This window comes from Arvicola amphibius, chromosome X (genome assembly GCF_903992535.2).
Source record: "Arvicola amphibius chromosome X, mArvAmp1.2, whole genome shotgun sequence".
Classification (NCBI taxonomy): Eukaryota; Metazoa; Chordata; class Mammalia; order Rodentia; family Cricetidae; genus Arvicola; species Arvicola amphibius.
The window spans coordinates 110,485,120-110,509,443 of record NC_052065.1 but is presented as its reverse complement, the minus strand read 5'-3'; the positions used below and the strand labels follow the sequence as shown (position 1 = coordinate 110,509,443).

Genomic DNA, 24,324 nt, shown 5'->3' with positions numbered 1-24,324 from the left:
TACAAACCAGCCCTCCGCTGTCTAAAAATGGGATATTTACTCAGTCTTAGAAAACTGCAAAAGGCAGTGTCTTCTAAAGAGCCTTTTAAAAGTCTGCTACCAAGGAACATTCTGCTCACTGGTTACTTTCAAAGCCAAAAAGCCAAACAAAACCCGGCCCTTTCCCTCCCCATCATATAACCTAGCTTTTCTTCATGTACATTTATTCAAGAGCAAGGGGAAGCACTTGATGTGAAGTTTCCTCTAATTTCATGCTCACATGATTGAGCTTTCTTACTAAATGGCCGAAAAAGTTATTGATAACATTCAAGTATAGCAGTGCAAAAGCCCTCGAAAGATCGATTGTGAAAGATGGTTTGTTGAGATATAGATTTAGGGGATGGATAGAGAGACGTGTCTGTTCTAACAGAGGGCCCAGGTTTGGTTCCCATCACCCTCAGGGAATCCACCTCCACATTCTGACTCCTTACAGCACACTACACAAGTGGCAAACAGACATACCTTCAGCAAATCAGTCAAACACATAAATATAAGATTAAATTAAACATACTTTTTTTATTAAAGGAACTGATGTGACAATATAGTTATAAAGTCTGGGTAAAACTTGGACGAACATTTGACTTCACTGCCTTGCAAATAAAGTGATTTTATCCTTGACTCACAGGCTAGAAACTCATCAAATGGTACTGTCCAAACTATAGCAAAGTCACTTAAAAATATTACCTCTCTATACTCCATCTTGTGCTAGGTCTTCAGTGCTTAAATTCCAAAATCCATCCCAAGAGGATCCCACCCAAAACAAAAATCATATTTATCTGTCCATTAGAAGATGACCCATCCGTAGACTGTACTGACTATACCTTGACCCCATACAGTCATCGTATTGGTATTGTAGGTTTGAATTGGGATTGGTCTTCGCCAGAGAATCTCCTCCCTGTAACCCATTCTGCTGTTTAGCATTTGCTGTTCAGTGATGCTCTGAAAACCCTCTCCTTCTGGCAAAGATTCATACAGCACACAGATGGAGCCATCCTCTCCAATGCGGTAGGACACTTCATAGGGATCAACCCAGAGTGTGAGTTCACATGGGAGAAACCTGAACAACTCTTGGCTGCTCAGTCCAATCCGCTGGGCTGCTTGTCCGATGAGAGGATCCATCTTATGGTTGATGCGAATACACCTGTAACCGGATCCCTTGCAGGGCTCCTCTGGGAACCAGTGGTGTTTGTAATGTTGTGCCAGCAGCTCCTGCAGGCTCTGGTTGAAGGTCTGCAGCTGTTGTTCACTCCTGAGGCCTTTGATGCTGAGGAAGCTGGAGATAAATTTCACAGCAGCACAGATTTCTCCTATCATGGTGGCTGCAAGGGTACAGAAGGGATGCCGGGAGTGGCAGAGAGCTCAGCAGTGTGGCGCTGAAGGGAGAGTGGCCACCCCATGCTTCTGCCAAGACATGGTGATCTAGAGAAAGCTATGCCAAGGGGCAGTTACTAACTCTGGGGGCTTTTTACAAAACATTTCTTTCAGAAGAAAGAAGTCACAGTGCAGACAAGAGACGAGAGGAGAGAGACAGTTGGCCACATCACTTTGACCTCTGTAGCCACCTCTATCACCCGCTTGGAAGCCTCCAAGTATCTCAAGAGTTGTAATTCCAATTCTGAGAGGCAAAATTACATACATTCTTAATGGCACATTATGCTTAAACGGACTGAGCACAGGGCTTAGCACATAGAGTACGTATCTTGTCCTGTGAGTGTACGGAAGTGAAAAGCACTTGCTAGATGGGGCTGATGGGAAATCTGCCTGGCCAGAACTGGGAAGGGCATATGGGCATGGTGCGGGAGTGGATGTCCTTGATTACTAATACAGGGCTGTTTCTCCACAGCCTACTTGATCCCGACCAGTACTGGGTGGTTTGTGTGGTTGGGAAGAGCTTAGTCTTGATCATGCACCAGGGTAAGCTAATGAACAAATAGTTTGGTCCAACTTCACACTGGGACTGTGTGGTTAGCACAAAAGGATGTAGCTCAAGCTAGGCCTGGAATTGTGTTAATGTTGCAGATAGGTGGGGTTATGGGTGAGTCAGCAGGTCAAGATTGGCTTGTAAGTGCTGCGATCCCAGCTATGGTGTACAGTGTACAAGGGCAGGGTCTTTATCACTTACCTGTTAAGGCTGCGGAGTTGTTCCCCTCACCCAGCTGGGCCTTGGTCACTCAAGATGCTGGTTTGGAGCAGGCTGTATGATAGAAGCTAGAGCTGCGAGGATTCGTATGCCAGCAGAAGGATTGGATCTCCAGGTCTCACCAGGCTGGAATGGTACAGAGTCTTATTGGCCTGAGCTAGAAAACAGTGTCTTAGGCAGTAAGGGTATCAGGATCTTACCAGTCAGGGGTAGTGCCCAGACTGACTTTATCTAGGAATGGATACATGATAATGGTGAATTTAGACGGGTTTCTGTATTCCTCACCAGACTGGGCTAAGTCCAAATTAGACCTCAGATGTGAGAATGATGTGGTATTACAAAGTCTTGATAATTCAACAGTCTGACTTAGTGTCCTGGTTGGTTGACCCCAGATGTGTTGGGGACTGTGGAGTTGGCCCAACAAGAGCTAGGTCTTAGTTACTCAGTAGACAGTGTTGCCTTGGGATCTGCTTGAATCTAACTAGCGGTGGGAGTGTGACTAAGGCATTGACGGGGATTTCTTGGTGACTGACCAGGCTCTGCTGTTGGTCAGGCTGTAAGAACAAAAGCCAGGCCTGTGAGAATGACAAAGGCAGGATACTGGGCTCTTGTTCGTCAGTGCTCATGGGCAAGTTGCTCAGCTAGGCCTGGCTGTGTGAGGACTGGGTGGTACAAAAGGCTCCTAATCCCTGAGGGAGACCTGCTGCTGCCCACACTGTTTGTTGTAAACATGTCTTGGATTGTGATGCTCATGAGGTAGTCTGGTTTGGTCATATTGGTGAACCCAAGGCACACCAGTGGTTAGGTGACTTGGTCCAATACAGCTTTGCGACTATGGGGATGACAAGGGAAGACAGAGTTCAGGGACACAGAAGTTGGCTTGGGTGCAGGCTATGTGGCTTGTGATATCCCTGGTAGTGTGGGAGTGTTGTACAATAGCAGGGTTCTGTGTCACTTACCAGTCTTGTCTGGTACACAGTATGCCTGGGATTCTAAGATCACTTTCTGGTCTAGGGTGAGGCAGGAGGACAACATTCTTGGTCACTAACCAGGTTTGGCAGGCCTGTATGCTCCTTGCTCTGAATTAGGCCAAGGAGTGTGAGGTTGGGGCATGAGGGCAGGGTCTTTCTCCCTCACCAGGACAGGTGCCCAGGCTGCTGCAGCCATTCTAGGCCTGGGGATGTGGTGATGTTCTTTGAAGTACAGAGGTCTATGTTCTTGGAAGTACAGGGGTCTGGATCATTCCCCAGGCTGGGCTAGAGTGAAGCCATTGCTACTCAAGCTATCACAGAGTATTAGTGCCACACTGAGAGGTCAGGATCTCAAGTCCTACCAGACCAGTATGACATACAATCTGATCGAGTCTTGCTAGGTCAGGTTTGGGAGGAGGGCGATAGCCAGTGAGGTTTGTAGGAACTCACCAGGCTTTGTGACCACTGCGAGGCCTGGTAGTGTGAATATGAAGGGCAGGTGCAGAAGCTTGACCTTTCTGCAGTTTGTGCTGGTCCTTGAGCTGCTTAGACCCTGCTGACCTTGGACTCTGGGGTTGACATTGAGGACAGTGGCTGGGATACTCACCAGGAAGTGCTGGTCAATGATCTGCTTGACCTGTGGGTCTGAGGAAGCTGCTCAAAGAGGAATCTTGGTCACTCACTGGGCTGGTATCTTGGTCAGGTTATATGTACCAAGGAAGCCTTTAATCACGAGGAGGGTACATGAGAGAAGGTCTTGATCACTAGGCCACTCATGTCTCCTCTGGTGGCAATATTGCATGTCCCAAAGAGCTCATGGAATTGTAGTGAAGAGCTGCAGGCCTGCTTTTCATCCTGCCAAGATCCCACACGGCTAGCTTTACACCCCAAAATAACAACTCACAAACTGCATTCATTTAAACACTGCCTGGCCCATTAGTTCCAGCCTCTTACTCACATCTTGATTAACCCATATCTAATAATCTATGTAACACCATGAAGTGGTGCCTTACTGGGAAGATTCTAGCTAACATCCATCTTGGGCCAGAGCTTCATCTCATCTGTCTCCCTGAGGAGAGGCACGGCATCTGTCTCATTTAGGAGAGGCATGGTGACTATCTGAGCCATCTACCTCACTTCCTTCTTCCTGTTCTGTCTACTCCACCCACCTAAGGGTGGGCTTATTAAATGGGCCAAGGCTGTTTCTTTATTAACGAATGAAATTCACACAAACAGAAGACTTTCCCACATCAATGGAATCATTAGAGTATGGGGTGTCCAAGTCTTGGCCACTTACCAAAGTAAGCTGGAGAGGAGGCAATTTGATCCTAGGTTGAACTTGAACTGTGGGGATGGCCAAGTAGTACGAAGTCTAGGTATCTCATGGGCTGAGATTTTTGTAGACTTTTTTTAAAGCCAAGATAGTCCTGGAAATGTAGCAATGGTGGGAAAGAGCAGGGACAGAGTCATACACCTGGTTGGGCTGCTCTGAAATCTGCCTGTACTTGTGAGACCACTGCCTAGTCTGAAGAGGTGCAACAGGGCATGGGTCTGTGATTTGGGAATAGGCAAAGGAGTATCAATACAGCTGTGAAAAGTAAGGGTCTTGGGTGAACACGGAGCTGCATGAGTGGGACTATGTCTGAAAATATGAGGACCGTGCTGGAGGCCAGGCTGGCTATTCAACCCCACAAAAGGGACCTAGGGCTGTAGTGGATTCCCTAGACTTGCAAGGGTCTGGGCCATGCACTAGTATGGGCTGGTCAGTGAGCAGCTTCAGCAAAAATAGGCCTGGGAGTATAAAGATGATATAAGGTGGGAGGTCTTGATCCCATACTTGGCTGGCTTAGGGTACAAGTTGTGAAATACAAGCTAGATCCAGGAATATTAGTAGGAAAACTGGGATGGGGAATATTCTGATTGGTCCCAGCTTATTCAGGAACTGTGAGATGGCTCAGGCAGGTAAGATTCATATGAACTCACCAGGCTGAACTGGTGTGCAGGTAATATGATGCTAGCCATGTGACACCAGGTAGGCATGGTAGTGTAGAGAATGGTGTGGAGGACAAGGTCATAATCCAGTCACCTGCTAGCCAGGCTTCATGACCCCTGCTGTGGCTAGGGGTATGGTGATGGCCAGATCAGCAAGGTTCATGGCATTCAATGAAGCTGGGATCGTGACTACAGTATGTCCACAAACTATGTCCACAAGTGTGAGGACTGAATGGGAAAGCAGGTAGGGTCTTGATCACTTACCAGTCTGGTCAGGTATCCAGGCTCCTTGGTACCAGCTGGGCCAAAGACTGTGGATGGCAGGGAAGGGTCACTCCACTTTTGTTAATCTGCTTGACCTGAGCTAGGCCTGGGAGTCTGAGGAAAGTACTAGAGCGGATTCTTATGTCACTCACCAGGTGGGGATGTTGCTCCAGCTCTCTGAGTGGTTGTTATAGGCAGGTGGGGATGTTGGGTACTCAGTAAAGTGGCCCAGTTACACTGTCTTCCTGGAATCATGTGTTCACTCCCTAGTCTGAACTATTACATAAGGGCAGGGGTCTGGGTCACTCATTAGGCCTGATTGGTCAATGAACTGCTTGCCCCAAATTTGGCCTGAGGTTGTCAGGATGGTTCAGCAAGATGAGGACTTGATCCTACCCTAGGCTGGGTTGGCATGCAGACTGTTCAAACCAAGCCAAGCTAGGCCGAGGAGTTCTAGAAGGACACCCCAGGATAAGATCTTGAGCTCTCACAAGGCCGAGATGGTGTGCAATCTGATAGGTCCCAGTGGGCCAGGGAGTAAGAGAATGGCTCTGGCTGGCAATGGCCTGTGAATTCCCCTTTGTGGAGCACCAGCTCTGCCTGGCAGTGTGACACAATCTGTAACACTAGGTAGGCCTCGCATTGTGAGGATGGGTCCTTATTTACTCACCAGTCTGGGCTGGTGCCCGCCTGCTTTACGTGAGTGTCGTTATGGTGAGGATGGGTGGGGTTCTGTGTAGCTCTCCAGGCTGGACTGGTACACAGACCACTTCCTGCTATGACATCACTGCTAGTCAGACGTGGTGGGGGAGGGGTGAGAGGGGAGAATTCTGTATCATCCAACTCAGGAATGTACTGATGTTGAGGGTTGCCTAGGTTCTTTCACCTAAATGGCAGATGAGACTATGAGGAATATTCTGGAATAGCCCTGGGTTACTGTCAGTTTTCCATTAGGGGTTAAAATAAATTTTCCCTGTGTTTGATCTTTCTCTAAGAAAGCCTTTTTTTTTTCATGGAAAGAACTGAGGAATACATCTTTCATGATAGTTTTACAAGGGAAGTTTTACTTTACTGACCCAGCCTAGCACACAGATATATGCTATAGTGCTTAGGATGTAAAAGCTGATTGAATGAGTTAGCTGTGTGGTACATTAAGTACATGGTTTTTAATGCTCTCAAGGCATGTTATTATTGGTATTGTTTTGTTTCTTGAGGCAAGGCTTCTTTGTATAGCTCTGGCTATACTGGGACTCACTCTGTAGAGCAGGCTGGCCTCTAACTCAGAGATCTGCTCAAGGCATATTAGTAACTTTATTTCAAGGCCAATCAAGAAGGGTGTTTTCAGAAATAGGTATTGCAATGGTTCACGGGCGGGCCAGCTGAGGACGCGTGGAACCATGGCTCAAGAACCAGGCTTCTTTACAACAGCTCTCCATTCTGCCTGAGTGTGACTTTTACGCACACCACCTCTTAACTGGTGAGTCCCCCCATCTGTTCATTTTAACCATTTCTCCAAACATGAGGAATTATCATTTAGCTTCCGGAAATATTCTAGTGTTTCTAGAAACGGGGACAGCCCCCAACCACAGTCTTTACGGCTACAGTTGAGCCCTTCGCTGACGTTCGTCTCTAGTTGCTTCCCTTAGCTAAAATGGTGTTTTGATGACCTGGGACCAGTCCTCCTGCGACTGGGAGCCCAGGGTCCCTCAGATTTTTCTTTTTCCTTTTTTTTTCTTTCTTTCCCTGCTGTAAAAGGCTGCTCAGAGAGGCCTCTGAGCCAGCCAGGCTTTAGCACTCCACCTGTAGGCAGAGGATGGTCTGCTACAGGCCCTGCAGTGTTCACACCCTGCCTATAGAGGAGAGATGTCTTTGTATAGGCCTTGTGGTGTTGCTGTTTTCATGGTTTCAGCTATGGGTAGCAAGCCATCCATTCTGTCAATCCAGCCTCCCCCTGGGATGGACACCTTTTAGGGGCCCTTAAACCTCAGGCCTTAATGCTCTACTTTGTCAGCTCCTGCCCTCATGCTGCTAGTGTCCTTACAGCTCCATTTTTATGGGAGCTTTCTAACTACTGTCAGTGCACAGGCAAATGGAAGTAGTTTCCTCAAACTGTCCTTGCCACTGCTTCTGCTGCCATCAGATTGGTCGGATTCACAAGGAGGCTATTTTAACTTCTAGTCTTTTGCACTCTGCTGTGGCTTGTGGTATCACGGCTCAGCGACAGGGCAGATCACATCTCTAGGTCTCTGTTATTATTAAAATCCCTGCAGCTCAAAAATCATGGCTTTTTCATACAACATGAGACTACTGACATTTTGACTGTGGTCAGGTGACCTTACCATTATCTTAACTGAGGTCAGATGACTTCACAGCCATCTTAACTGAGTGACTGGTTGACCTGCCTATACTTCCTGCCTGGCCAATCAGCGTTTTATTAAAAATACATCATTGACAGAATACAGACAATTCTCCCGCACCATATATAGAGTACCAGTATAATGGGGATATGTAGGACCATATTTCTATATGGTGTGGCAGCCAGGCTCTGAAGTCATAGGCCCTACCTGAGGTGGTCACGTAGCCCTGCAGACAGGCTGTTACTGCCCCAACAAAAGGTCAGGATGTTGTTGCTCCTTTCTTTGTAATTTGGAGGATGCCTTATAGAGATGCTGATGCAAGTCTGCATTTGCCTGGTTACCTAGGAGACAGGTCTGGTGTATTTTCCTGCTCAGTTTATGTGTTGGTATAAAAGCTGTTTGGGGGAATAAATGAGAGGAATTCTTCAGGATGTGAACTCAGGACTTCATGAGGGACCATTGAGAATCTCCCTCCAGATTAAGCCATGTGAGTTGTCTTTATTTCTGTCTCCTCCATGACAGTCAAGAGAGAGAGTTTATGTTGGGGTCTGGTCTAGAGAAATAATTTATGGCCCGGGCTAGAACCAGGCCCCGACAGGGATAGAATTAGAAGTGACATGTGGTTTACATGTGATCGAAACCAGGAGATTCCTCTTCTGTTTCCCCATGGTTGTCTATGGTTGCTAGCTTACAGTAAGGCTTTAACAGTCTTGTTGGGGTCAAGAGAGTACCTGTAAGGGAAAGCACAGATGCAAATCCCTCAGGCCACAATTAACACAGACAGTGGTTTATATAAAACCATGAATTTTGCTAAAAAAATATTTCTTATGATCTTTTTCTCTAGGTGTGAAGGGAGAAATTGAATGAGAAATTAAAAAATTAATTATAACTTACTTTGGAAAGTTGCTCCTGAACAGCCGATCTCACACACACCCCTTATTTTGCTTGTTTATTTGATTTTAAGACTGGGAAACTTAATGTCTCATTGTGATGCATGGGGATGGGTTACTCACCATGCTGGTTGGACATCTGCTTTATTGGAAGTGCACCTGTAAGTCTGAGGAAGCTGCTAGAGTGGGAGCATTGATCTCTCACTATGGTTGACCACTGGTCAGACTGTATGACCCAAGCTGAGCCTGCGATTTTGAAGAGGGTAAAGCTAGGTGGGGATATTTGACAATCACCAGGTTGGCCTGGTACTCAGGCTTATGATCCCAGCTATGTCTGTGAGTCCTCAGAAGGTGAAGGCAGAGGTGGATCTTGGGGACTCATTAGGATGTGCTGATGGGGAAACTGCTCACCACTGCTAGGCCAGGAAGTTTCAGGATTATTAGAGAAAAGAGAGTATTGATCACTGATTGGGCTGGGCTAGTGCCCACGATGCTTGACCACAAGTTCTGGGATTATTAGAATAGCTGAAGAGAGCCTGCTCTTGATGGTTATCAGGCAGTTGGATCCCAGTATTTCTGGGACTGTAGGTGTGTCAATGGAGGGCAAAGATCTGGGTCACTCACAGGACAGGCATATTCAGGATTTCTGATCAGAGATAAGGCAGGAAGTATACTAACAGTGGGAAAGTAAAGTGATTCTGAGCAGTTCATCAGTGTGCCTGAAAGTGTGGGATCACTACTTAGAGTCTGGTTCAATAAGCAGGCTTGGCTAGCTGGCAAGCTGCTTGATCCAAGCTATGCTTAGAATATGAGAATTTGTATCAGAGAGGGTATTGGGTTGGTATACATGCTGCTTCATCCAAGGACTGGGACTGTGTAGATGTCTTCAGAGGGCAACAGTCCAGGTAACTCACCAGGATGGCATGGAGTACAGGTTTCACACACCAAGCTGGGCCTGGGGAGTCTTATCACAACAGTGACAGAGGAAGATAGGCTGGCACCCAGGGTGTGCAAACCAATCAGGCATGGGAGTATTAACATAACAATAGCAGGACAGGATTTTGAGCTCTCACCAGCCAGTGATGGGGAGCTTCAGACTGACCCAGCTAAGCCAGGGAGGATGAGGATGGCCAGGGATGACAGGTTCTTGGGAACTCACCATGCTGGGCTGGTGTGCAGCCCTCTTCACCAGCACTAGGCTGAGACTCTGAGGATAATCACGGAGAACAAAGATCCAGGTCATTCACCAGTGTGAGGAGGAATACAGGCAGTGCAACCAAAGCTGGACCCGGAGTGTTGGCAAGACTCCATCAGGATGGAATCTCTAGCCCTCACCAGGCCAGGATGGAGCACAGTCTGACTGAGCCCAGCTAGGGCAGGGGCGGGTGGGGATCTCTGGAACTCAGCACACTGAGCAGGTGGGTGTTCTCTTGGGCATCAGCTGGTCCTGGCAGTGTGAGACTGCTGTGGGAGGGCAGGATCTTGATCACTCACCATTTGAGGTGGGCACCAGGCTCCTCCTCCTCAGCTGTGTATGGGATCGCAGGGACGATGCAGGAGGGCAGGGGTCTGAATCCATCACCAGGCCCAGCTGTTTAGTGATCTTGCTTATTCCAGTGTAGACCCAGGAATCTGAGGATAGTGCAGGAGGGAGACTCTGCATCAGTCAGCTTTCTGGGCTGTTGCTCAGACTGTCTGACCCAACCTTATCCTGGGATCGTTAAGATGGTGAGGGAGGCCTAGGCTAATTGACCCTAGACAGACCCTGAAGCATGATAATGGCTAGGACTGTTGAGTTGTGTGGGGTCCCATCAGACTTTGTGACAACTGATAGATCTGTCCTAGGATGGGATTGAAGGACAGAATCTCAATCACTCACCAGACCATGGATGTGCTCAGGATGTTTGATTCCAGCTTGGTCCAAGACTATGGGGTTTGCATGAAACCTGATATCTGGGTCACTCACCTGTCTGTACTGGTCAGCAATGCATTAAGGAATAAAATGTAATTTCCCTGTTGTAGTTGTTGCATGCTTGTTGCTGCTGCCTGTTGTTTGAAACTTATTTCCCAGGGGGCCTAGACAACCTGTCAGAGGTAACTAATGAACGCATTCCTAGCCAATCACAACATGCCAGCAGCAACTGACAGTTTCAAAAGGACCAACCAGAAATCTGTATGCAGCAACTTAATTTCCCAAATCCCATTAAAAAAACCTGGCCTTTTTACAATAAAGAGGTTCTGTATTGTAATATCACAGAGTCTGTGTGTCATTGCATTCCTGGCAGCCCCGTATGAGATCTGATATGGGACATGTGCCAGGTATGTCCTCTTGTCTGTAATAAGTCTTGAATAGTTTGCATGGTTTTGGAGATGGAGTCCTTTTGGGACTTTAATTTTGTAAAAGATAGTATTTTGAATGCTTGTGTGGCATAGCAGTTATCTGAAAAAATATTTATGGGTTCTGATTGGGTCATTTCCAATACCTTAAGTACTACCAATATCTCCCCTAGTTGTACTGACCCAGGATTTGGTTGGGTATAGGCCCTTTCCTTATGATTAACTCCTATTATTATTAATCCATAATTAGTTTGATTGGCATCTGTAAAGGCTATAGCAGTCTGGGTGATGGCATTTTTGATGGTGTGGCATAATTTTTATCTTTAATTTGAAAATAGGGAGGGCAACAAGCCATCTGGCCTAAGGGAAATGATTATCTAGTGTGCCCATACTGGACCTAGTAATCGCTTTAAAATAGACTTTCTCTCTAAGTGGTTTGCTGGTTTTTGCTTACAACAATGTCTCTGCAGTCTATATCTATAACTGTAACTCCTAGGTCAGGGAGTACAGCAAGTACCACAATTGACTGCTGACTGGCCTAAAGGCAGTGAATGTCTAATTTTCATAGACTGTCCTGGGAAGCTGGCTGATCATACAGAGCATGAGCAACAGAAACTCCCTGCTGCTACTTTGGCTCTAAAAGAGGACCTAAAGGTGTTCCACAATGCTCTCAAACTAGCTCACAAAGACACCAAAGTCTCTATTAAGGTTGGTTCTACTGATGTTCAAGTAACCTCAACAGAGAGAACAAAAGTATTGGGGCAATCCATCCTTTTAAATGACATCTATTATGCTTCTGAAATCAAAGAGTGGATGAGAACCAGTTCACCTAAACTATTACAAACCAAGGCACACCACTCACCTTCATGCATCAAGAGTGTGAAGCCATTGTCCAGGCTATCATTCATATCAGGACCCGCTGGGAGCTTTTACAGTCTTGTGCCCAATGATAGCCCTCTTGGCATTTAGGGCGTTAGGTCTTTGGACGAGCCCTGGGGCAATCCCTATGTAAAGGGCCAGACTGTCCACATCTCCAGCAAGTATGGTCTGGTGGGGCAAAATTGTTATCCTTGTCAAGTTTGGTGTTAACCAAGGCATTGATGGAAGCTGTAAGGGCTGAAATGGGCCCGTTCTCTGTGTCAAAATCTCAGGCAGCCTAGATCCACTTAGGAATATTTTCATTTTTAACAGATATGATAACATTACAGATGGCAGTGTTGAGCCCCTCCCAAGTTAGCCATTTAGTAAGGATATCCTTGGTAGGGCCAGATGGGATGCAGTTTTAAACAGTGTTGGTGACACAGGTCAAAAAATTCAGGAAATGGTTCTGCAGCCTCTTAGACAAGACTGTGGAAATACTCTACATTGTCCTTGGGTGTACAAAGTTTGAGGGCCTTGAAGGCTAGGTCAGACATTTGTTGGAAATAGACATGTAAGCCAATCATGGATTGTGAGACAGGGTCAGTGTATTATCCACTGCCACTAAGCAGGTCAAAGGTGACATTAAGTCCAAATTTCAAATTTGTATGGGCTTGGGTCTCTGCTGCATCAGACCCATTGGAGGAAAACTGAGGGGTCAAGAACAGCCTTTAACATGGAGTACCAACTGTCATGGGTTTGAAGCTGCATGGCCCATTGTCTGAGAACTTGCTTAAAGTAACAAGAATCAGGGTAGTATTGGTCACCTGTTGTGATCCGGCTGCCCTCACTCCCCCTGACTGACAGCGGAACTTCCTTGTGTTCTGTAACTGACAAGGATGTTTGTGTTCTTTCTGGCTGGTGGATCTTCACAGACACAGTAGAGGTATAAAAGGTTTCTGGGCAAAATAAAGGTTGTTGTTCTTCCACTTGAAAAGAAGCCTCTGTGTCTCAATTCCAGCACCCCCCGACAGTCTTGGCTATCCAGGCTGTGCTGGCTACAGCAGTCACCCTCATACACCCCTGCATGGCTCCCAGCCTGTTCCTGGCCCAGCTGCTGCTGGGAGGGCTCATAGATGACAAGGACAACATTGCTGGGGCCTCCAGACTCCACAGGTATGGGATGCACTCAGAAGCATTCAAGCATATCGAAAATGGACTGGAACCACAGATGCTGGACTTGGCACTGACTCTCCTCATTCAGTGACAAACACAGGTGGTTGGCCTTGCCCTGGACTGATGTAGGAATTTTTCTATCTATCTGTTGTTTCATTGATTAATTAATAAAGAAACTGCTTGGCCTGATAGGTCAGAACATAGGTGGGTGGAGTAGACAGAACAGAATGCTGGGAAGAAGGGAAGTGAGGCAATCACCATGCCTCTCTTCTCTGGGTCAGTTGCCATGAAGCCAGCCACCAGATCAGACATGCTGAATCTTTCCCGGTAAGCTACCACCTCGTGGTGCTACACACATTAATAGAAATGGGTTAATCAAGATGTGAGCATTAGCCAGTAAGAGGCTAGAGCTAATGGGCCAAGCAGTGTTTAAATGAATACGATTTGTGTGTTGTTATTTTGGGTGTAAAGCTAGGCATGTGGGATCCAGGCGGGATGAAAAGCAGGCCTGCTCGTCTCCTCACTACACTGGACATTGAAAGTGAGTATCTAGGGGGAAGGGAGGGCTTTGAGAAGGGATGAACTGTCCCTGCTGGGGTCCCCTCCTCAATGAGAATGTGAGAGGTGAATTTCAGAGGAAGCAGTTCCATTGAGTCAAAGTGGGAAGCAGCAATGGAGGCAGAACTAGTGGGGAAGGATGCTGATGACTGGTTGGAAAGGCCCCTATAAACCCCCTGCTACAAGCGATTGTTACTCTTGCTGGGTACCAGCAGCAGATCCTAGCTGGGCAAACTCTCTGAATGATTCAGCCAGGCTGTCTGTGTTATCCTTTGTGAGGGAGGAGGTCCCAGGAGCCACAGGAAGGGTCATGGAACAGGGTTGATAGCAGGGCAGAGTCCTGGGCTTAGGCACTCCTGGATGTCAGATACTCAGGCCTTTACATGAAGTGCATCAGTTAGTTGTCTCCAGGATATACTTTGAAGGGCCTTCTACCTTAACCACAAGCATATTCTCCCTGTCAGGCATCTCTATGGCAGGAGCTGTGCAGTAGAACAGGGAATGCTGAGTCATGGCTGGGATGCCTTGGGTGGTACTAAGAACTCCAAGTGACTTCTTCCTTCTTCATTTCCTTCACTTTGGAGCAATAGGCGACACTTCTACCACTGAGGCTGCCCTCCTTCCCCTGAGGTCAGCCCAGACGCCTCTCCTCCATGACCCACTCTTGCTGGGTCAGGGCAAGCTTCTTCATCCCCCATAAAACTGAGCAGCTCTTTTCTCTGTACCATTCCTGCTCTGTTTTTCAAGGTTCCCCCTCCATGACTCAGTCCATCTCTCCCAGAGGATGTGCCATCACTAGCCAATACCCTACGAACTGTCCCAGTACAACCAAGGAGTTGGAGTTACTGTTTTCACCTAGGACTGGAGGGCCTGATATGGTCTTCAGGGGACCAGCTGGGGAGGAAGAGTCAACGGCCCCTCATCACTACAGGATGCTTGCTACAGAACCTCTGACTGAGTGACCCACTGAACAGAAGGAAAATCATTTCTTGAGCTTTGACTTTGAGGACATTGTAGAGGAGGAAGAGACTGAGGAAGGAAGGGGCCCAGCTAGGTCCTCAGAAGATAGAGATGGGCCCAACACAGCCAGGGGCCCTTCCACCCTGCAACTGTCAAGAGACAAGTCATGTGGTGGTGCAATCTCCTCACCAGGGCTCAATGGGGCCAAGACAGGTAGGGCAAGTCAGCCTGAGGCCCAGGCCACCTCAGCTTCGAACTGTAGGAATGGCTCAGCAAAATGGCCAGATAAGGCAGCTTCTGCTCTAGGCTCTGCATATGTGTGGGAGGCCAGGTAGAGGCAAAAACAAAAACAGTAGGCAAGATCCAGGGCAGCAGCCCTCACATGGAACTCACAGATCTCTTACCAACTTGGGGGAGGGGGTGGTGGCAACACTGGTGGAGAAGGAAAACCCCATCCTCTGAGGATGGGGCACCATTCATGATGGACCCCAGGAGAAGTCTGTGAGGAGGGGCAGCAAAGAAGAAAGTGACCAGAAGACGCAGGGTGAGCAGGAACAACTGCATCTCAGCCAAACTAGTGGAAGTAGCAGCCATCTACTTCCAATCCCAGAAGGGAAAGGGGATTCAACCACAGTCGAACATCCAAAGCTTTCCCTGTGAATTAAGAGACCGGCCACTGTCCTGATGGCTCTTAACTGGTGGTCACATAACTGGATGTTACAGGAGAGAAGTGGATAGAAAAGGTCCAAAAGTCTACACTCTGAATAGGACTCCCCATAAAGCAAGAGAACCTTCAGATAATCCCAGAGAGTGGCCCTGGGCAAAAGTCATCAGTTGCTCTCAGTCCTCGAGGGAGGGAGTCCACATGAAGGACTCCCTCCAGGCAAAAAGGACCAGTTGGAGGCTCCGTTATTGCTTCTACCTCCTGGGTGATCAGCACTTCTGTAGAGGTAACAGGATAGATGGAGAGTTCCTAACCAGGAAGACAAATGGGAAAACAAGGAAATGAAAAGCAAAAGAAGGGGTCAACTCACCAAAAACAGCCAAAGGGGGTAAACTCAAGATGCTGGCTGGTGGAGAGTCACTCTGCGAACAACAGCAGGGGCAGCAAATGAGAAAGAAAATGCCCAGAAAAGAGTATTAGGAGAACCCAGAAGGCAAGCAAAAGGAAAAGGTCCATCTACGCTGGGTGCCAGTTGTTGCTGCTGGTTGTGTGACCCCCAGTTCCTGGGGGGCAGGGAGATAAGGAGACATGGAGACAACAACACAGACTCTGGAGAATTCCAATGCAGAAGCTCTCTATTGTAAAAGGATCAGGATTTTTATGGGGCTAGGGAAATTAAGCAGCCACAGTAAAGTTTTTGGTTGGTCCTTTTGAAATTGGCAGTTGCTGCTGGCATATTGTGATTGGCTGGGAGTGTGTGCCATTAGTTATGGTGCTTTTGGTCCTCTGACAGGTTTTCTTGGCCAATTGTGCTTATTCGTTGTGAGTTTGCACGTGCTCTCTTGTGCTTGTGCTATTGCTCTGCCTCAAGAGGCCACTTGAAATATCCTGCCTATTGGTAGTCACACCAAAAATGCGTATGCCACATGAAGTCCACACCTTCTTGATACCAAGCACTTTGAAACTTTGAGAACATTAGAATAGATCACTTGTTGAATAAAAGCCTTTAATAAAAAGCATTCTATACACCAGTTCAAGAATCCACATGATAGACAACGGTGTATTACATAATCTTCACAGTTGCCACTTGGGGACATAGCTAAATGGTACACAGCAATATCTTTAGTACAAGTGAGGGCCTTAGTTCTGACATTAGCATTGCAAAAGAAAGATGGATATAATACCACACTAATAGTGCTTCTAGTGTTCTGGAAGAGACAACAGTGTTAATCATTTCTCAAATACGGAATGCAATCCTTTTGACCTCTGGTAGGAGCTTCCTATAGCTTCAAGACACATACTTTGGACATAGATTACAGTGATTCAGAAATTCAGGCAGGTCAGAATTCTGTCTAAGTATATTCCCATGCAACTCTGCTCTCTCAGAAAGATGAACACCAATATCCAGAGAACTAAAGGGCTTGTCCCCCACCAAACTGCTGACTCTCTCCCATCCTTAATATGCAAAACATTTACAGTGATTTAGTGCAATGAAGGAGGACTTCAAATGATTTTTGAAGACTTGTGGAAGAAAATAAACACAGGAGCCTATCTGACTGTGAATGCTTTTGGCTAGACCAGAGACACCATATGCCTAGAAAAACGGGTAATGCTTAGGAAACACAAACATTGCAGAAATACAGGACTACTGGGGGGGAGTACATGCAGAGCTCAAAAGGGCATGCCTGCTCAAACCCTCTAATCAACATTTAGAAATAATCTTTGAATATTCAGTTTACTTGTCAGAGGCCTCATGAACACCAAAGACATTGATAACTCATAATATCTTCCCAGATCCCTGACCCCTGATCCCAGGAATTTTATCAAACTCCTTCTAAGGAATCTTGTCAGGAGAAAGGGTAGACACTCCTCTCCTGAGGGTGGAGAACCTTATATGGTCAACCCTAAGCACTTGTGTTGGGCCCTCCCACCTGGGATGTCCATTTATTCCTTGCTGGCCTTTGCTAGAAAGTACATCTTGCACCTCCTGGCCTAACCACAAGGTCCTTGTTCCGCTTAGTCTTTTTTTTTTTTTTTTTTTTTTTTTTTTTTTGATTTGGCCCTGAGAACATGAACTTCCGAACCCTGGGTTTTTCCACAGTGCTGCAAGCCCGTATATGTAGACCACATTCTCCCTTCAAGAAACGGCATTCTGTTAGCGCAAATGATCCTTAGCTCCTTGCTCACAACTCTGTACTGCAGTAGCGCTGGTGCTACACACATGTACACAAGAATAACCCTAAATGGATGCACTAGATCCTATTTATGTGAGAATAATTAAAGAAGAAGAGGGATTGGAGAAGCATACACAGGAGGAGTGGGAGGAAGATAGGAAGGGATAGAAATGATGTAAATACAGTACTCATGTATGAAAATCTCACTAAAGAAAATTTCAAGTCAAACACAGTACTTCAGGCTTTGAGATGCCAGCTCACTCCTACTGGGAGATGCGAGGCAGAGGCAGGAGAATCTGCAGAAACTCACGGATCAGCTAGCTTTGCTTAAGTAGCAATGAACCAACAGATTCAGACTCAAGATGGAAGGCACCCAAGGTTGTCTGCAGGCTCCAACTGGATGCTCATAGACTCACAAATGACATAAAAATCAAATTCTCTCATTTCAGGGAGGTGAATACCGTGCTGAGAGAAATCAGAGTTCTTTAATACACAGTGAACGTTTGGTGACGCAGTAGGATCTGTGACCTTCAAAGGCTTACTTTGAGTTAGCACCATGAAGGAGGACATTTAATAGTTTGAAGCTGAACATGAGACCACACTGACAGTATTTTTGCCTGGGCAAGAAAGATCTGTATGTGTAGCAAAACAGACAAGCATTATGGCATGCAAACAGCATGTAAACACAGGACTGCCATAGGAAAACAAACTTAAAACTGACTCAGGATGGATGCTCTGCCCATTGCATTGTATTGCCAGAAAGCTCAAAAAAAGTAACAAGAGATGCTTTTAACACTGGAAGACAATGCTGACTTAAGCTCAAAGTAAGTATCAAGAAGGCAATGTAAAGGAGAGTATTTAATAATAAAAAATTTTAAAGGAGAATGTTTTCTTTTCAAAGAAGTTCTGCAGTCCCTTGGCAGAAAAGCAGTTCCTTTCTCCCAACCCATATTCTAATAAGGTTTACTCCACAGGTCACCTGTTCTTCAAATGAACAGGGAAGCGAGGAGACATGTTTAAGACATGGGGACTAGGTTTTACTGTTCCTGCTGACACTACATCATCCTCACTTGGTACCACTGCATTAAATGCAGAAATAAGCAACTTGGAGGAAACAAGCGGCTGTGCTGGACAGGAAAGTAAGATCTACGTGCCATTCATCAGCCAGCTGCAGCCCTACCCTTAGCAGCCCTCGGAAAGCACCAGAGGACAGGACCAGCGGCTGCCACAACTGTCACTGCACCCTGGGTTGTCCTGTGTCATCAGTAGTGCCAGCTATACCAGGACCACAGATCTCAGCTTCTGGATGAGAGAAGGTAAACCCCACAGTCATGTACTCCAATAAGCAGAAAGGAGAGCTAAGAAATCGGAAGCAACCCCAGTGTGTTAGGTCTGGTGTTGGCCAGCCTCTCCCGACCATAGGCACACTCACAAATGTACCTCAAACCTCCCCCAAAATGAGTTTCCTCTAACTGTAGCGTGTCCCCCAAGAAACATGCAATCTGCTCCTTCAGCTCCTGTCACAGCAGACACAATAAAGCACTAAGTGCAAGGCTGAGGAAACATAAGAAACTCAGTAGTCAAGAATCCAGTCTGGAATTGGGGACCTTGAAAACTGCTAGAAATACTGTCTCTGCAGAACACTTAAGAAGCCACTACCTAAATAGGAAATGGTAGGCCAATAGCTACTCAATGCAATCAATGTTCTTCAAAGGCAGATCATGAGACAAAGATTCTGGAAATGCTTCTCTGCCTGTATCCTAGCTACGTGATGGTGATCTTATTTCTCAAGAGTCAGGGAGCTTACATATTGTTCAGCACTCACCAACAAAGCTTCCACAGAACTTCAAACTGCAAAGAGCGGCAGCCGAGGAAGAAATCTCCCTAGCCTCAGGGAAGGCAGCAAAGAATTGAAATGACTAAGGTGATGAACGCCGGCTTGTTCTGACTCTAGTTTGTCTACTTAGACAGTTTTTGGCCTTCTACTTCCTTTCCCACAATGGTCATATCTGCCTTGCCAACACATTTGAGATTTCCATGGCTTTAATCACAGTCCTGGTGTTATTAACCAAAAATTGGCAAGTTATGTCCAAAATAACTTATGCTCTGCTGGAATGAACATTTCAAGGCTACTCTAGCCTCATCCCACTTTGATGTTTTTGTGGTTTCTGCCTTTTAAAATGCTGTATCCTGGGACTGGAGAGATAGCTCAGCAGTTCAGAGCACTGGTTGCTCTTCCAGAGGTTCTGAGTTCAGTTCCCAACAATCATATGGTAGCTCACAACCATCCATAATGAGATCTTATGCCCTCTTCTTGCATATAGACAGACATGCAGGCAGAACACTGCATACATAATAATTAAATCTTTTCAAAAATGCTGTATCCCTGAGCTTGTATAACAAGAGAATTTTCAGAGGTACAAGCCCATTCTTGGTCTGGCTATCAATATTAAGGACTTAAAACTTTTCTTTGGTTTTCTGAGACAAGGTTCCTCTGTGTAGCTTTGGAGCCTGTCCTGGAACTCACTCTATAGACCAGGTTGGCCTTGAACTCACAGAGATTTGTCTGCCTCTGCCTCCTGAGTGCTGGGATAAAAGGCATGTGCCGCCACCACCTGGCTCATATTATTATCACAACCAGTTTTTTAAGATTTAGTTTTATTTTATTTTGGACTTAAAACTTTTAACTGGCTTAGTCAGTATGGCCGTCAATAACTGTCTCACATGTATCATTACAAGAATAAACTTTTAAAAACATATATCCATAACAGTGATGTCCATGTTCACAGATATCAGGCATGTTCCTACCTGTCTTACCTTCTAAAGGAATTCAGCTGAATGTCACATATTATTAAAAGCACACTTTCTTAGACTATTTCTCAGTATTTTGGGGATACCTATGCAGCAATATGATAGACTATTGGCCCAAGTTATGCTTTATTTTTTTAGTTTACTGAAACAATGCTGACAGTTTGTTGCTATCTGTATGCCCAGATTTTCACCTGATAGTTAAGATCTCTCAGCAGTGGGTTTCATAGCTGATACCCTGATGGTGTCAACCCAGGACTGTGTATACAACACAGAGACAGAAACGTTGGTGCAGACACTAACTTGTACCTGATCTATACTTCATGTTGGCATTCCCATCCTTGAGTTGGAAAGTTTGCAGGGTTGAAGTTACCAAGACTTCTCTAGGACCCATCAGATAGAAGATGGTTTTCCTGGGTGAATAATTATAGATGAGTGGTGGTGTGGGAGGTCCTTCTATCTATGTGTTGCTTTTATTGGTTAATGAATAAAGAAACTGTAGGGCAGGGAACCTTGACTACTCTTTGGACTGGAGAGGGAGGGGGAGGGGGATAAGAGGAAAGGGAAGGAAATGGGAGGAGGGGAGGAGGTGGAAATTTTTAATTAAAAATAAATAAATTAAAAAAGAAACTGTTTTGGCCTATGATAGGGCAAAAGAACAGAGATAGGCAGGGAAATCTAAGCTGAATGCTGGGAGGAAGAAGGACGGAGTCAGAGAGAAGCCATGGCACCACTGCCAGAGTCAGACATGCCTAAACTTTAGCCAGTAAGCCACAGCCTCATGGCAATACACAGATTACTAGAAATGGGTTAAGCTAAGATGTAAGAGTTAGCCAATACAAAGTTAGAGCTAATAGGCCAAGCAGTGATTTAATTAATACAGTTTCTGTGTGATTATTTTGAGGCTGAACATCCAGGAACCAACAAGCAGCTTCCTCCTCGAAACAGAGTGGAATGAAGTCTCCCATGATTTCAGCATTGATTTCAGCATATATTTGAAAAAGTCCCCCGGTCCCTCAGACACATAGAAACATACCCATATCCCTGACTGTAAATGGTATTGCTATTTGCCCATAGCAGGAAAACCTTTGGGCCTGCCTACAGCTGCACACAGAGTGTTTCCACAAGCCCCAAATTCTCAGGAGAAATTGCATCGCCTCCTTCTGATTATATAAGCTTCACACACTTCCCCCATAACTTTTAAAAACTCTTTTTCTTACTGGGCTGTGGTGGCACTTGCCTTTAATCCCACTAGCACTAGGGAGGTGGCCTAAAAGAGTTAGTTCCAGGACAGGCCCCAAAGTGACAGAGAAACCCTGTCTCAAGAAACCAAAATCCAAAACAAAGATACATAAACAAAACAAAAAACTTTGCTGCGCCAGCACGGCAACTGCAGTTCTCTGAGCGAGGGACATCAGGATTATCACACAGCACAACTTCAGGTTCTGCAGACAAGCCTTTATTCCACTTTCTCACACAGTATATATAGCCCTCTGCAGGGAAGGCTGAGCCAGCAAAAGCAGGAAGCTCATCACCATTGCTCACATGGCTTAGGGGTAAATATCCTTAGAAACATTGCTGAAAACAACAGATTGTTCCCATTTTTTTTTATTAATTTATTTAAAATTTCCACCTCCTCCCATACTCCCATTTCCCTCCCTTTCCCCCACTCTCTCCCCCTCCTTCTCCAGTCCTAAGAGAAGTTAGGGTGCCCTGCCCTGTGGGAAGTCCAAGGTCCTCCGCCCTCCATCCAGGTCTAGGTAGGTGTGCATCCAAACAGACTAGGCTCCCAAAAAGCCAGTACATGCAGGAAAATCCAAATCCAGTGTCATTATCATTGGCTTCTCAGTCTGCCCTCACTGTCAGCCACATCCAGAGAGTCTGGTTTGATCCCATGCTCATTCAGACCCAGTCCAGCTGGCCTTGGTGAGCTCCCATTAAATCAGTCCCACCGTCTCAGTGGGTAGAGGCACCCCTTGTGGTCCTGACTTCCTAGCTCATGTTCTCTCTCGTTCTGCTCTTCATCTGGGCTTTGGGAGCTCAGTACAGTGCTCCGATGTAGGTCTCTGACTCTATCTTCATCCCTCACCAGATGGAGGTTCTATGGTGACATGCAAGATATTCATTAGTGTCTCTATGGGAGAAGGCCAGTTCAGGTACCCTCTTCTCTGCTGCCAATGGACCTAGTTGGGGGAATCCCCTTGGAAACATGGGAACCCCTCTAGAGCCAACACTCTAGCCAACCCTAAAATGGCTCCCTTAATATTAAGATATCTTCTTCCCTGCACCCATATCCACCCTTCCTCCATCTCAATTATCCCATTCCCCAAGCACACTCCAATCCTCCCCTTTTTCCTTCTCTCTCCCCATCTCCCCTTCCCCACAACCCACCCCCACCTCTCTGCTCCCAACTTTTGCCCGGTGATCTTGTCTACTTCCAATATCCAGGAGGATAACTATATGTATTTCTTTGGGTTCACCTTCTTATTTAGCTCCTCTAGGGTCACGAACTATGGGCTCAATGTCCTTTGTTTATGGTTAGAATCCACTTATGAGTGAGTACATACCATATTCATCTTTTTGAGTCTGGGTTATCTCACTCATTAAAGCATTTTCTATTTCCATCCATTTGCATGCAAAGTTCAAGATGTCATTGTTTTTTACTGCTGAGTAGAACTTTAAAGTGTATATGTGCCACACCTTCTTTATCCATTCTTCTATTGAGGGGCACCTAGGTTGTTTCCAGGTTCTGGCTACTATAAATAGTGCTGCTATGAACATAGTTGAACAAATGCTTTTATAGTATGATTGGGCATCTCTTGGGTATATTCCAAAGAGTAGAATTGCTGGACCCTGAGGTAGGTTGACTCCCAGTTTCCATCTTTTCCTTCTAATGCAGCCAGAAGAGCCTTGGCATCTTGGTCCAATCTATGGTGTGACTGACTCTGGGTGGATCTCCTCAGTGCACAAGCAGGAACTGTTCCCCTCTTGGTAGATAGCCTCAGTGCAGGAATAGGCATTGTTCCTGGGCCAAGGACCTCGCAGACAATAGGGCAGACTTGGGGGTGGGCAGGGATGTGTGGAACAAAGAAGCCCCTGCAGCAGGAGCTAGAGGGGCCCAGTGCTCCTTTCCCGGACATTCCACCTCACCCAAGGATGGCACCCACTCGTTGGTCTGAAAGGTTGTCCTCACATGGACAGGACTCTTGGAGGTACAAGGACCCCACAGACAAAAGGGTGAACTTGGGGGGAGGGGAGGATCATGTGGAACCAAGAAGCTCCTGCAGCAGGAGTTGGAGGTGCCCTCCACTCCCCTCTGGCTGGGTGGGCACACACTCACCCCTCTGGGTGGGTAGCCTCAGTCGATTGTTCTTGTTTTTGTTCCTGTTTTCGGAACAACCAACTTCAAGAGTGCAAAACAGATCAAGTGGGGGTGTGAAGGCCTGTCTTCTAGGGACCCAACAATTCCCCCTTTTTATTTTAAAAGCATGAGAGCCCCTGTCTTAGGACTCCCCCAGATAGAGACTCTTACCCGTCTATGGGAGGCCTTAATCCCTGTCTTAGGTGATCTCTCTATACCAGGATAGTTGCCCGTCATAGAGATCCCTCATGACATCTGCAACATCTGCAGCCAGACTTGGGGCACTTTCTGATTACCGTAAGACAGCCCGAGAAACACTTGTTGAGTGACAGTGTGTGTACGTGGGATTGCCGCATAGAGCAGCAGAGAATCCAAAAACAGATAACCCCAATAGCAATATCAGTACAAGTGAGCATTCCAGACAATTGCTGGACCCAACTGGGCCATGGCATTCGACCCACTGGATTCAGACACAGCAGGGACCAATGTGCTATTAATATTAACAATATGATGAGCTGTCTGCTGGGTAAAAATCAAAAAGGAGCAATTCCAAGGGCCATCCAAACATGCATTTAACTGTTTAACCACATCAGAAGCATGTACAACATTAGCAGGTGTAACGTACAAGACATTTGTTGTAGGAGCCAAAGGGAATCTACCTGTTCTTGCAAAAGAGCAGTTTGTTGATTTAGATTTAAAAGTCCAAATCTAATATGAGATTTCAGAGCATTCTGTGTCTGCAGGGCCTCGCTAACCCTTCCAGACAGCTGATCCA

At 46.3% G+C, this 24,324-nt stretch overlaps 1 protein-coding gene and 1 pseudogene across 1 annotated transcript; both read right to left on the bottom strand.

The window, feature by feature from the left end:
* Positions 1 to 822: 822 nt before the first annotated feature.
* On the bottom strand, positions 823 to 1,374 carry LOC121677033 (protein BTG1-like). The gene has a single exon (XM_042054354.1). The coding sequence runs from the start codon at positions 1,351 to 1,353 to the stop codon at positions 823 to 825; it is 531 nt and encodes a 176-aa protein (XP_041910288.1). The 5' UTR covers positions 1,354 to 1,374.
* A 12,387-nt stretch (positions 1,375 to 13,761) lies between these two features.
* LOC119805217 lies at positions 13,762 to 15,022 on the bottom strand (annotated as a pseudogene).
* Positions 15,023 to 24,324: the final 9,302 nt, after the last annotated feature.